Raw genomic sequence first — 15630 nt, forward strand, 5'->3', positions numbered from 1 at the left:
TTAAATCTTCTTCGAGTATCTTTTGCCATTTCTGTGCTTATGTATCCCTAGAAACATATTTTTTAGGGAATTCGTATATGCGATCGATAATTATTCTACATCGTTTAACGACAGTCTAGGTGCCCGTAGAATATCTGAAAAAACATGTCTAAGAAAGTTATTTTTTCGCGTTAACGAGCTTATTTTGATTTGGTGCGAGCGGTGCTCTTCTTTTCACGTGTTTCTCAGTAACCTTGTCCTTTGATACCGAAACTCCGTTGCAAGCTAAGCTGCCGCCCTTCCTTTTTCTTAAAGATTCCGTAGGAAGGTATTCAGCTGGTCTCAATAGCTGCCGGAAATTATACGGTCCATTGATATCTTCTGGATCGTAATCTACCTTAAAGATTTCTCGTTGCTTCTGAACGACGATAGTAGGTTTGAGGATTTGTCTGAGATCAGCTGGGATCCCAAACGTATCCTTACCCAAATCTTTTCTCGCAGCTAATCGACCATTGATGGCATTCTGACAATTAACCAATCGGTCGATTCCCTTTTTGCTGTCTACGCCAGGTGATCGATGTTTTCTTAAGTTGTCATTTTCTTTCGTAGGCTGTATCTCCTTTACACGACCATTTATATTATTCTTAAGATCATTGTTTAATTTCGAAGGTTTGATCAAATCATCTCCCACGACCATTTTATTTATGAACAGACCATTTTCATAACCACTAATGATATTTCGGTATCCGTTACTGTAAAGTGGGTGTCCATTAACTTTGACCAAATTGTTCGCCGATGAATGTTCATTAACCGAGTTTGAATGGCTATTGATTGTGGTTTCGTGTCCGCTCGCGGGGCCGTGATAATTATTTAGAGGGACGTGCCCGTTAACAAACGCCGATCGTCCGTTTGTAAAATTATGACCTCCCTTAAACAGGTTCTGATGAGCATTTGCAGCATGATGTCCATTGACGATACGCTGCTGCTGACCACTGATAGATTGTTGACGGTCATTTACACCGTTGTATCTGTCGATGTATTTGAATCGTAGGCCATTTGAATGGTTGATATTCGAAGAGTCGACTGTAGGTTGTTTACAGCGCGAATATCTTTCAGGGAACCGCAAGTCTTTGCTAGCCGCGTGATTAGTCCTTGTACTGTAAAGAAAAGAATTGTTTTAAATCGAAGATCGCCTAAGATATCGATTTTTCGTTATCGATTTCGAAACTACCGATTTGTAAATGAAACTCGAAGAATGAAGATAAATAATGATCTACGGTATCGGAATATGTACTTCAGAAATAGTATAGGCATTTTTTAATTCGAACGATAAAAATTTTATGGAAATGTCGGATAAAGTATTTATTTTTCAAATATTTCTTCGATCGTACATGTTTTATTTTTTTGTACAGCTTTTTACTATCTTTCTTATATTTTAATTAGAATGTATGCACCAGAAAATAAGTTTTTGTTTTTATAAATTACATAATTTAAAGTAACTAAAGTATGTTAGTCAAAAGTGTATTAAATGAAAGAAAAGATACATCCGTGAGATCTGATATACTTCGAATCGCATCGAATCTGTATATATATAGCAAACAATTCGAATCACTTCGAACGTGATTCGAAGCTTAAAGCTATTGATAATCTTGATAATTCTGGAGTCTTAAGTCTTGAGTTTTGATATATCCTGGTCGTTTTAGCGTGTTTTAGCGTGTTTGATAGCGTGATGAGTATTCAGTATCTTATCACTTTTTGATTACCTTGGTTCAAAGTTCATTGATATAAAATATTATAAAAAATTCAGGAATATTGAGTTATCATCAATACATTTATTTGTTACTCGTTTCTATAGTTTATAGCTTGCGGTACATATTACGAGTGTTGATATCTAGTGAAAGCGGGGAAAAAAATAAAAGAAAATAGAAATTTCTCAAATTTGGGAGAAAATTTATGAAAATGGTAGGTTTATCGTGTATATATATTAATTGTTTAATAACAAAATCGTATTTAAAGTTAATGTAATATTGTGTAATCCACAATGTAATATATTATATATAGTATAAAGTAATAATTATATTTAAAGTTAAATAAGTTTATAATTATAAATAATAATATTTATTTGATATTAAAATTGTATTCAAAGTGGCATGTTTTAATGTTTTGTTTGCTATTGATCATAACTCCTACCTTCGGAAAATTTCTTTTGCGTGGCATTTATGTGGCAAAACAAGACAAAATTGCTTTTGCTAATTTTGTCAACATTGGGATATTTGGATATGTTATTTTTCCAATATTGTAATGGATCTGAATATCTATTAATACAACTTTCCGTTATAGAATCTTCACTAATCAAATTTTATCGTATTATTTCGTTGTCACAAGACGTTCATAGTGATGTATTATTAAGATCTACATGAAACATTATTAAGGATTATCAGTGTTTATCTCAAACGAGGTACCTTCAATATCAGCTACATCTGAAATCTGATCTATGATTAATGTCTTTGCTCCTTCAGCAGTTTCACTAAACATAAATTCCTCTTGAGATATTTGTTGCTTTAATTTTATGACTGAAAGATTCTCACTGTTCAATTTAAGACAAGTGTGTAATTGCTTCATGGCTACAATAACTTTAGAAATCGAGATATTGGATCCAGTATTGAATTCTATGATTAGAAAGAAATGGTTGTAACATAAGTAAAGTTTTAGCTAATGTATTTTGCTCATTTCTCGTTAGTAAATCGAAAGAAATGGAGGAAAGAAGATAGTGTTGATGCCATTGCTTGTATTTATTCTAATAATCCATTAAATATTTCGTATCTTAAATTCCAACGTGTCTCGATTTTTAAAATTAATTTATATTTTGGTATGTTCGGTAAATTTTGCATTTGGAATACTTGTCTTTTGCTAAGCAACTAGATTTAAAATAAGATTGTATACGGCGACATTTTTGATGAATATAGTTAGATGGATAGTTATTTAGATGGATAGTTATTAAATTGGGAATGGATCCGAATGACTTTTTAACAACTAAATGAAGTATGTGCAGAATATCAAACAGTAAATATACAGGTAAAACTGAAACTTTCTGATTTTGATGATTTTTTAATATGTAATGGGAGCATGATTCTGAACAATTTTTTCCTATACGTATGATCGGCAATCTCGCTTAGTTCTCAAGATATTCGCAAAAATCTGTCGATACCACTACAGTAAATTCTGTTTGTGGTTGTGCGCCTGCAGTAGCGTATGCGTCAGTGTTGGTTGCCGCTTATCTTCTATTTATAAACGAGAGTCGGACGAGCTTAAAGACCCCATGTAACTACATATGCGAGGTTGCAAGAATTGCCTCTTATAACTTAGAACTCAATTAAAAGTGAATATCATCAATGTATTGGGTTTGGGTTAGACTTTCCAATCTAGCCGCTACGAGGCAACGCCGTATTGAAAAGTCTAATCCAAACATGATACATTGATTGTATTCACTTTTAATCAAGCTAAATTATAACAGACGCTTCTTACAGTCTTGTGTATGTAATTGTGTACGGGACCTTTAAGCTCGGCCGATTTTCGTTTATAAACAGAAGATAAGCGGTCAGCGGTTGGCAACCAAACTGACACATACACTGTCAAAGTGACGCGCAACTAGAAGCAGAATTCAATGTCTATTGCCGGCAATAAACTTACAATATATTTCAAAATTATCGAAATCGGAGATGAGTTAACTTTACCGAAGTTTTATCCCAGTTGTAGTTTTCGAGATATTCATATAATATTCTTGCTGAACTTTTTACTTAAATGTGGCCTCACGTTTCTCTTTCTAAATACAAGTAAATAAGAATCTCAGCATAGCTACTAGAGAGCATGTATTTTAGTAAATGACAAACTTTCTTTCTTTGATACTTTGATTTTAGATTTGGATTAAAAAATCCATGAAAAACAATAATCGTTTCATACATTTTTATGGTAAACTATTCTTTATACTAATTAGAAAGATTTCGAGCTATATTATTTTACCGTGAATCACTTTTTGATCAATTAGAAAGTCTATTAGTTCTATTAATGTTAGTGAACATAAGGAAAGTCTGTCATTTACCGAAGCACATGCTCTCGAATAGATAAGTTTCTTCTTTATTTCCATGTGTTTAAAAATTGAAGCCCGAGAAGTGGTATAAACCCATCGCAGCACGAACGTATAATATAAATATAATCATATCCGTACATAAACTTATATTAAACTAAAAAGTTTTAAGAATATATATTTATATGAATATCTCGAAAACTAAAGTCGAGCTGCAGTTATATGAATAAACGACGAATAAGTCGCTACATATGAATAGGTGAAACTGATCATAACATGTGCCTAATGACATATTTGAAGATCATTGAAATCGGCGAGGCGTGCTCCGTTCGGTATACGTAATTACGAAGCATTATTATTATTATTTATAATTATTAACTTATTCACCTTAAAATATACTTGCTGCTTTATACTGTATAGTATATTATATTATCTTTTGTATTATACACAATATTATATCAATTCCATCAATACGACTTTGTTATCTAATAACTAATAACTAATGTATACGCAATAAACTTATTTCTATCATAACTTTTGTTCTAAATTTGAAAAACTTTTCCTAGTTTGTTATATGTTTTTCCTCGCATTCGCCAGATTTGTATCAGTATTCGTAATATGTATTGCAAGCTATAGAAACGAGTAACATAAATAAATGTATTTATGATAACTCACATTTTCTGGATTTTCTTTAATATCTTATGTCAATGATACTATTTGAACCAAAGTAATAAAAAAGCAGTAAAACATGAATACTCATCACTGCAGTCTCATGTAACATGTTGGTCGATCATGCACGTTTGTTATCCGCGTCTACATTACTATTATACATAACTGCAATATACAGTGGGTGGGTTCAAAATGTGTTGTTGAAATTTTCATTACTGTTTTCTTCGTAATTTCGACCAATTGCAACATTTTTATAATTTTTTGCGCGTCATTTAGTAAACTAATCCTTCTAACTCCCCAAAAGAGATCAAGTCGTCTGGCCCAATTTTCAAACAGTTGTTCCGTTTTAAAGTGTGTAGAATGCTTTCTACGTCCAGTATATGTTAAGTCACATCACGTTATCAAGCCCTATCGCGAGCCCTAAGACTTTCAAGACATCGAAAACGATCAAGACTTTCAAGATTTCCAAGACGATCAATTATTTAACGAAGGTTTCAAGACTTTTAAGCTTCGTATCCTGTTCGAACTGATTCAAAGTGTCTCAGATCCCATCACTAGATACGCGTGTAAGATAAGTTGGTTTTCTCTGATATTTACATAAAATCTACCTTAAAACGATTTCTAAATGAAATTAAATCTTTGAGACAGGTATGATACATACTACGGATGGCATAAGTTTATAGCTTTACCTGGAAGTTTGCCATGATACCTCTGGCAAGGTACAGAAACACAACAAAAGATTAGTAAAACTCGATTGCTATCGTACAATGATTAATTCAACGATACTGCCTATTTACAAGAACAATGTATTGCGAGTTTGACAAGTAAAGAAAGGAACGTAATGATAACTGTCTGTCTGAGGGGGAGTGTTTCCATTTTAAATCGAAAACTTAAGTTTAGGCAAGAAGACAATAGACGTCTAATTGAGAAAGTTTGACTTTACCCCACTCTGCCCGAGTTCTCTTGTTGCTGATCCTCGCTCGGATTTCTCAAAGCTTTGTGCCATATATCCGAAAGTTGTTGTTCCGAAGCTATCGCAAAGTCTCCCTGAGCTTCCAAACGTTCTCTCCTCTCGGTATTCACTTCCAGAATCTGCCCAATTCGACTCCTGAGATTAGAAATAAAGCAGTAATTTTCATGCACAACATGCGTTCCTGCTTTCTACGTCACTGTTTTACACAGGTATAGTACACAGTTCTTTGATAGTAGGATCCGCTAAAATCTTGCTGAAGTTCGAAACTGTTTGTTCGCTTTGTAGATGTGTTGGCAAGGGACACATTTTCAGTGTAATTAACAATAAGATTCATGGTACAAGGATAATACAAATAGCTCGTTTATTTCGAATATTTTAGTGAATTTATGGCCTAAGTGCTTTAAAAGGGTATTCTGTATTCTAGGATAGAATAGGATATTCGATAAAAGATTATGGGATCTTTAGTGACGATGTTAAAGTAGATCTCTACTGCCTAGGACTATGATATTCGAAAAAGAGGTCGAAGAAGATTTTACAAATATCTACAGGTGTAGCGCGAGGTAGATAACAACTTGATAAAATCTCCCTGGTATCTACGAATATACCTCGTCAATGGGTGAAGGTCATTTTCTAGCTGTATCAACGGTAAGTCCCAGCCAACTTCTTCTTCTTCGAAGTCCGAACCACTTCCGATGCGAGTGCCAAAAGCATTGGAAAATTGAGCATTCGAATTTCTCATTCGCTCGAAGAAAATGAGAATGAATAATCGATCGCGTCAGTGCATTATGTCTATTTACCTGCTCATCTCATCCTTCAAGTCACGGTAGTACTTGATCGTTTCCTCTCCATCCACTTGATTGCCACTTCGATATTGCATGATCGGCTGCACCATGTTGAATCCTTCGGGTCGAACATAATCCGGTGGTGGTTCTTCTATCTCGTTTAATCGCACTCCTGGCTTATTGTGACGTAGATTCTTGTGCACTTCTTGGTTTTTCATATGAACCTTCGAACCCATTGGAATAAATGAAACATTACGCGCAAGTGGAATCAAAGTTTTTATCTAAAATTTCATTTACTCACGTTTTGAGAAAATTGTATGAGATCAGCTTGCCTTAATTTATGATGTATCGGATCTTTTGTCGGAGGTTTCCTTTTTTTCACTTTCTCCTTTTTGTACCACCGTTGGACTATAAACGCTGCTTCTTCGTTCTTTAAACCTTCGCGCAGTAACGCTTTATGTGCCTCAAATTTATCATCGTAGTTGTTCAAGATCTTCTTGAAACGTTCTTCCAGTTCAGGTCCAAAGCGTTTGCGAATTGTGTATCCTCTGAAATCTAACGATAAAAAGAATTTGTTACATTAATTTCTATAAAATTCAACGTAAATTTATGCTTTTATCAGGATTAATCTTACGACTTTGTATGATAGCTGCAGCATCATCTTCCTTCAACTCTTCTTTCGTAGTTCCATCTTCCTCGTCTTCTTCTGTCTGCTTCTCAATCTCCACCTTCTCTTTCTGTTCCTCTGTGAAACATATTAAATCGATTCGTTTTATATTCTTTTCAATGTACAATGTGTGTTGTGAATTTTATTCCCGGAGAGAAATCTCAAAAAAAAAGACAAAAAATAGAAGGAAACTCATATACCCTGCATTTTTTGTAGAACAGTTGCTTCTTCTTCTTCTTGTTTCTTCCTCATTTCCTCTAAAAAGTGCTTCCGCGACAGCCAGCCACGAATATGACGTTGTAGTGTTACAACAGACACGGCGAATTGCCATTTCTGCTTCTTAAATCTGATCCTAGCGAGCCATCGACGAACACACGATTGAACCATAATGATTTTCTTTAGCTGTTCCTCGTACATCTTCGAAAGGAACTCGACGTGATAGTATTTCAAGAAAACTTTTGTTCTGCCCAATGCCCATCCGTCCATTTTCAAACGGATCAGGAAGAGACGGCAATTGTCGCGATTCGCTACCACACGTTCGTCGTATCCAAATGCTAAGAAACAATATCTGAAACATACACAATTTTTTAATCGAAAATATTTAAAACAGCCCGTTTAATTTTTAATACTTAATAAAGGGTGATCTATGAACTTTGATCAAATCGATATTTCGAAATTGAGAGGAGTACCTTTTTAGAAATTCGTTGAACGATATTCTATGCGAAAATCCATTTTGTCTGATCCTTATTGTCTCCAAGACCCCGGTATATCTCAATTGTTTCACGACTTTCTCTTTATCGAAGAATCGTGGGCTCTTAGAGTCATTCGGTTTTATGCATCGTACGAATTGTGGCGACCCAGACACCATCTTTTGGAGTAAGTCCATAAGGGAGTAACGGAAGTAAGTTGCTACGGTTTGTTGAGCTCTGGATTGTGACGCCAACCCCCGACTGGAGTACCGTTCCTAATGCAATTTACAAACAAATTTTCATTCAAACGAAATTTCCAGCAATTTTCAATCTGTAATATCATCACTGCGACGGCGTTGTCTTCGAGTTGTCGGCGTTGTCAAGTCTGTATAGTTTAATCGAGTAGCTAAACCTAGATACCTTCGTATTCTGATTCGACTGTGACAATTTTTTCGAATCAGTCTCGTGAACAGCCGAATACAAGTTGCCAGTTTTCGTGATCGGACACTGGAACAAGAAACGGACCATATCGTACTGAGATTGCCTGATCAGCTGGATTACTTCAGGAGGTAGGAAATTCCTGTTCTTTTCTAGGAAGCCATCCGCTTGGTAAACTACGCGACCCGCAAAATGATGGACTGCGAAACAAACTGCGTCCGATTTTGGCCTTACGTAGAACTTGGACTTGATGTTGTTGTGAAATTTCTCTGTAATATATGCACAATAATTATCGAATGCATTACTTTTATCGAAAAACAACAAATTGGAGATTCGTACCGATTAGGGATTTATTGGTGGCTCTGGGAAATCGACTTTCTTCGTCTAATAAAGCCAAAAGTCCCATAGGTTTGCTGAGTAACATATCTAAAACGGGTCTGTTGTCAGAGAACTCGACCAAATCTACCGGTATTCCTTCCGCCATATATTCCTGTTGCTCCCAGGTGAAAATATGTTGATTGAAGTAATATTGTATCTGTTCGTTGGCGATGTTGATGCAGAGTTGCTCGAAGGAGTTCCTCGGAAAATTTTCAAAGCCAAATATATCCAGCAGGCCGATTGCCAGCGGTTCGTAATTCGGTGAACGATTGAAACATAGTAAACAGTTGATTTGATTGACCATCCAGTCGAACAATCGACCATACAATCCTTTTGCCATCGCGTCTCTAGCCGCACACGCTTCGGCTACCGTATTGTTACGCGTGATTGTTTCTCCCCTGGTCATAACGGAATTTGATGTCAATGCTTCCAAAAGATCATTTTCTTCCACACCGAGTAATTGCGAAACTGAAACGTGTTTCGAAGTTTATAAATTCCATAAATTTTTCTTCTTCGAAAGAGTACTTCTTCTCGAAAGAAAAAAGTAAGAAGAAAAGGAACGAAAACGAAAGAAACGATAATTTAGAAGAGATAAATTTGTTGGTAATATTACCTCTGTGTAAAGGTGTTGTATCAATCACGCGGCTTTTGTTATCGGTATTATCCTCGCTGGCTACTTCACCAAACTCGATATCGCCCAGATGAAGTATCGCAGCCAGAATACGATATACTATGTCCACTTCGCTATCTTGAAATCCCAGTAATTTAAAACCGACTTTTAGTTGTTGAAATTTATCGATATGCGTTTGAGATGTTTGGCTCTGATCTGTCAAATATCGATGATGCTTTCGAAGGTTCGAATCCAGGTAGAATTCTGAAAGACGATTGTCTGCCTCCAGACCATCGTACATGTAGTAAAATATATGGAAATTGCGTTCACCTCTGTGTGAATTAACGAGATCAGAATGTTAAAATTATTACATAGCGTACAACGTACATATCGACAAATACATGATATACAGAAACTTACTCAGCTTGAGCTACAACGCGAGATTGCTCTAACAAATACACGTATATTCTGGCACCAGTGACTTTACCACCTTTAGTCATGGTTAAGTCAAGATATTTGCCAAATCTCGATGAATTTGCGTTAATCCCAGTAGTCGCATTACCGAAAGCTTCCATTATCGGATTTATCTGAAGAATTCTTTCTTCCAAATTACGATTAGGAGCTTTGCTGAGGTAAACCAATTGTTTCAGCAGCAAATTCGCACTTTCTGTTTTTCCTGCTCCTGACTCCCCGCTAATTACAATTGCTTGATTTTGTCGTTGATGTAGCAGTGCTTGATACGCAGCATCGGCGACGGCGAAAATGTGAGGTGGATTGTCCGATCTTGCTTGGCCTTTGTATCTCTTTTGTTCCTGCATAGATAACTTGAAATTTAAGAAATTTCGATAAATAGAGTTTGATGATACTTACGATGCCTGTATACAGTCCCAAATTTGTGAAAGGGTTAACAGCTACAAGTATATCTCCGATATAAGTATATATCTGAGTTTGTTCATATCTGTGTTGTAACTGATCGACGATTGCATCCTCCGACAACATGTCCAAAGCAGCCAGGTCGTCCATATACATCTTTTCTGGTCTAGCTTTCCGATCGGTCTTCAATTTGCCGTGTTTGGTCGTTACTTCGGGCTGTCTATGAACTTTACCTTCAGCTCTTTGACGTCGGATCTCCTCTTGTATTTCGTTTCTAATCTTTTCCGCTTTCGACTCGATATTCATCAATAAAGGATGCTCTTTTAGTTCGCTTGCAAAGGGCCTGTGCTCGAGATCTTTCACCAAACATTCCGTGATGAAGTCGACCAACTCTGGAGAATGGATATCTGGATTCTTGAGGGACGGTGGTGGATTTCTGGGGATTTGAAAGAGTGCCCTCATAGGGTGCAGTTCAGATAGGGGTGGATCGCCCTCTGCTAGTTCGATTGCCGTGATTCCAACTGACCAAACGTCGCATCGAGAATCGTAAGAAGAATCAAGTTGTTGTTCGCAAGCTATCACCTATTCGTAATTTGTGAGATTTCACATTGATTAATGTCGTATTTTGATAAGACGATTGAAACTTTTAATAATCGAAAGTTGACGTTAACGTCGAAGAAGGAATTTTGGAATTTACCTCAGGTGCCATCCAGTACGGTGTGCCAACCGAGGTATTTTTTCTGGCGAGGGTAGCAACGAGATGCGAAGACACGCCAAAATCAACCAGTTTGACGTGTGCATCTTCGGTAAGCAAAATATTGTGTCCCTTAACGTCACGGTGCATGCAATGATTGCTATGTAAATAAATTAGTGCCTCCACCGTTTCTGCGAGGATATAACCTATTTGGTCGTCCGTTAGGCGCCTTCCTTTTCTTTTTAGGCCTTGAACGAGATCGGTCACCGACCCTCCGGTGCACAACTACGATCGGAACGTTTTATAATAACTCGTTTGAATTTTTTTTTGGAAATTTCAAAGCGGTATCAAATAACGTTTAATTAGGTGATGATATTGATGTATTCGATTTTATATTCGTTACGCTTTCCTGTTTACATTATGAGACGAAAATTAGTGCAACGATACCTCCATGACAAACCATAATTGATCCTCTTCTTGAGCAGGTTTAGCTCTTTTCAAGAACAAACCACGAAAGAGAGGAATATTAGGATGGTGGCTTAAGTCTCTCAGCACCAGATACTCTTCTTCGATTTCCTCGATATTGTCGGCGACGTTCTCCAAAATTTTAATTGCAACTTTATTGCCAGATTCGTTGCAATACGCACTGTAAACCTCTCCATAGGTTCCTTCTCCGATTAATTCTTCCAAGACGAAGCGATCTCCAGGATCTGGTATCACGTCAAAATTTACGTGCTGACTCAGACCGTGGTACGCCATATTGGTCCCACCACCGGTCATTTCTGAAATAGGGAATTATATTTCTACATTTTATTTGTACAAGTAAAATTAGTTAATTTGTCGAAATTTACCATCTTATTATTAATAATATACATTAATAATAATACATAAAAATTATATTAATATCTTTATTACGTTAATGCCTCCGATTATTATTACGATTATAAATTTCAATTCTATTGGGATGTAATGAGTATGGTACACGATAAATCATGAATGAAGTTAATAACATAACGTGCTGCATTTATCGGTAGTTTTATACGAGATGATTCCTTGTTCAAGTCTTATAGAAAGTTGCGGTGAACCACGAAGAGAAATGTTGTCACTGTCATATCGTGTAAGTATAGGGCAATAAAAACATTTCTTGGAACTAAATCTTTCCATAGAAGAGATAGATAAAACCTTATTGAAAATAAGCTACATTTTATCGTGTAATACTACAAAAGGGCAAATAGATGAAACAAAATAAAGTGTGATCATCGAAGAAGTAAATTTATTTAGTGTTAATAATATTGAAAGATTGATTTTTACCGAAGCTTTAGAAATCAAATGAATATATAGTCTTGCTAAAATAGATATATTACAACGAAGATTTATATATATCAGCGTAGTTAATTATATAACATATTCTCTTATGGTAATCGAATTTACGCATTGCCAACTAGTTACACGAATGAAACAGACAGAAAAATTTCAGTTGCTTCGAAACATACGCGAGTTTGAATTCACGATTAAATTAATATAAATTTCTTTGGTTAAGGCACCTATAACAATAGATAATAATCGACGATTACGCAACTCTATTGTTTTATAGACTAATAAAATTTCACTGAGTTCAAAGTATAGAACACTTTCTCTCCCTTGTCGAATTTACCAACAACTATTCCACTGCACTTTCTATATTGTTCGCCAAAATTTTTCCTTGACGTGAATTCTTACTGACCAATTATATCACCCATTTTGGTGATCGTTGTTCACGCTGGATATTTTAAAATTCTGAATGCCTTATTTAAGGCCCTAAATAATTAAATGATGCGCCAGTGATTATCAATAGACACTGTTAACTTGACCAAGTGTGAAATACGACTGGGTTGTTCGTCTTCTAACCAGATACCTGTTAACTCCTTAATAGGATCAGGCTCGGTAGGACCGGCGCACTTGTGCTCACTCTCAGAAATAGGTCTCATAAGAAGACCACGCCACGTGCTCCTCTGTCATTTTGATTTCTGATATTAATTCCATAATAGTTTGAACATGCTTACGTATATGCATTATGAATCTGATATGCACCGTGTGTGGTTTTTATATAAGTAGATAAATAGATATTTTAGTCTTGTTTCACGTAACTACCAATACGTAATAAAAGGATACTAATAGGAAAACTATTATTTTTTCACTGATACCATTTGTTTCGATCAGAATAAATTCATATACCTGATTGTCGGATTTCGTCTATTTTCATTTTCGAAATTATGTTAAACAATGTCGTTACGTAATTTTATTTTTCTTGTATCGCCTATTGCAGGGACATGCGTAAAACGAGATTGAGTCTAATTAATTGATAATGAAAAGCTGTTTCTTGCTTCTGCATATATAAATCCAAGATATGATAATAAGTAACTTATGCCATTGGATGAAGCCATCTAAGGATCAAAGCCACTCACTCGTGGTTTCGAATGGCATTTTATGACACTAAATTAAACAGGACATTTATAGATCACGGGTGTCAAGTGTGTAGTCAATGATACAATGATAGATTAAGAGATTATCATATATAGATTAAGGAATAGATTAATCAGTTTAATAATCAAGTTGGAAAAATTCGATGAACTCTATGGAAAAATTATGGCAAAATTATACACAAGAGAAATGCAATATTTCGTGTTCTCAAATACGTACATGTCGAAGAGATGTTTACGAATGAACTAAATGGAGTAATTATAAAGATTTGTAAAATATAATTCTTTCCAAAAAGGAAAGCTAACGTACAATTAAAATGTCTATATTGATTTGAGATGTAAATGCAAGAGCAGACTAAAGTATACAAATAATTTCGTAATATTTTAAGCGAGCATGCAAGTGCTAATTATCGTGCATCGCCATTGGCCATCCACAGTCACGTTCAACGTGAAGTGTGTCAAACGCATCCGATCTCTGTTTGCGTTTGGCATTTATGGAATAATTTGTTCGTGAAATTACGTTATGCATTTTAAACACCGAATTGCCGAATTAAATGTGAATCCGTGCAAAGTTGTATGAACCATTCTTTTAACTATTTCTATATATTACCTATATGTATATCGCAAAATTTGATAATTTATAATTTCACATAAGCCCTTTACATTTACACCTACATATAATCTATTCTCATAATTCTTGAATTCTTTTAAAAATATGTAGTCAACTGCAACTTTATCGGTCGCTTCTGTTTGAAGAATACTCTTTGTTCCACTCTTCCTTTCTCTCTCTGCCTCTCCCTTATTTAGAATTTAATAAAATTCTACTAAAATTTCAAAATTTTTCAAACTTCTTTACATTTTACATGACAAGTCATGTCCGTTTTTGAAAGGAAAGAAATACGTTAAAAGGTGTTTATATCTTCTATAAACGAAACAAATGTACCGACGTGCCATAAAAGCTTTGCTTGCTTAACGATCGCGTACGACAAAAGGCTCTTCATTCTTTCTGAAAGTATAGATACTACTTACATACACTGTTCGAACAAATTTCTTTTGTTCAAATATCGGATCAAATTTTGAACATTTATCCGAAAGAACAGCAGTTGCTGAAAAAAGTTGGCGATCAGTGTCTTCGACCTAGAATATGAGAATCCTGTCAATTTCACAGATCGATGATTTCTCTTCTACGAACATCTTTTTCCTATCCGTTTCGAAAGTAGTGTCAATTTCGTACCATCGATCATACTTATTGTTCTTGATTATGATCTCGTTTCTTTGACAAGACAAACGATTTGCCATCGCAATTTACGATCATGGTATTGTTGGTATCGATACGTTCGAACATGGTATCACTGCTAAACAATGGTCATTTGCCGCGAGGGAAGTCACGTGGTACGATAGGGGTATTAGAGCGAAGAAACCCGACGTGAAATTGGCTTAGAGTCACCCCAACTGTAAAGTAATGTCTCTTCGAGCTGCATCATGATATTCAACTACCTTGGACAATACTTGACTACACCTAATGTGGTGTATAAGCCGGTCAAATCACGAACATCGTGGCTTCTCAGTTACAACCGTGTTATTGGCTACGAAAATTTCATTATTAACGACTATCAATTTCAATTATGTCGCATTTTCGTCAAGGTTACTTCGTTACAATTTACGTGGTTTCCTATGATGAAATTTTCCATCGTATATTTGGTAATTATCGACGCTATATGGGTTACAGTGACATTTATAATGAAATAAATTGAATAAAACACAAAACGGCGTGACGAAAGTTAACTGTAATTGCACGTAAATCTGTACAAGATAGGACGTATCTAAAAACCCTTGTAAATCATTCGTGTTTTATGTCAATTGCGAAACCTGTTAACATTTTTGTTACTAGTTTATAGGAGCTATTTATATAGAACATGAACTTCAATTTTGAATACTTTCAACACATTGTCTGGACAGCACAGAAATTCTCCAATTCTTTGAATATATGAACCAGTGTCGTGTGTTGTAGGAGTAATATATTAGATAATTAATTAGAACAAAAATGATTGGACAGAGGAACTTGTTATTTTTACATTGTTCAGTAATATTAGACTTAAACATCTTTCGAATGACAAACTAGATGAAGTGAAAGGTCAGAGGCTTTTCCAATCATACACGCCGTTCCGCTGTCTTAATCCTTTCAGCGTGACGGTGTAACGGTACAGTGCGTGCTATCAATGGTTATACTACTGCTGCGTAATGTTTAAACCACGCACCACTCTAAACAATACCACTGTGAACTAGATATCTGCGTTAATTATTTCAAATGTGATCTCTTTTTCAAAGGAGTTAC

General features: G+C 35.5%; 1 protein-coding gene across 4 annotated transcripts; it reads right to left on the reverse strand.

The window, feature by feature from the left end:
- On the reverse strand, positions 1-12714 carry LOC117208526 (myosin-IIIb-like). 4 transcript variants are annotated; one of them, XM_033449730.1, is made up of 17 exons: positions 12560-12714; positions 11284-11618; positions 10840-11121; positions 10140-10724; positions 9690-10081; positions 9273-9601; positions 8621-9127; positions 8264-8550; positions 7844-8118; positions 7355-7722; positions 7122-7232; positions 6789-7042; positions 6503-6711; positions 6311-6391; positions 5676-5840; positions 5422-5443; positions 1034-1136 (listed from the first exon to the last, which is right to left on the reverse strand). In XM_033449730.1, exons 1-17 carry the CDS (start codon positions 12573-12575, stop codon positions 1125-1127), a joined length of 4230 nt encoding a protein of 1409 aa, XP_033305621.1. In that variant the 5' UTR covers positions 12576-12714; the 3' UTR covers positions 1034-1124. The 4 variants fall into 4 exon arrangements, with proteins under 4 accessions (XP_033305618.1, XP_033305617.1, XP_033305620.1 ...); XM_033449727.1 differs by lacking the exon at positions 5422-5443 and having other exon boundaries at positions 1-1136; positions 7125-7232; XM_033449726.1 differs by lacking the exon at positions 5422-5443 and having other exon boundaries at positions 1-1136.
- Positions 12715-15630: the final 2916 nt, after the last annotated feature.

Source organism: Bombus bifarius, unplaced genomic scaffold, assembly GCF_011952205.1.
Source record: "Bombus bifarius isolate JDL3187 unplaced genomic scaffold, Bbif_JDL3187 scf7180000008138, whole genome shotgun sequence".
Lineage (NCBI taxonomy): Eukaryota > Metazoa > Arthropoda > Insecta > Hymenoptera > Apidae > Bombus > Bombus bifarius.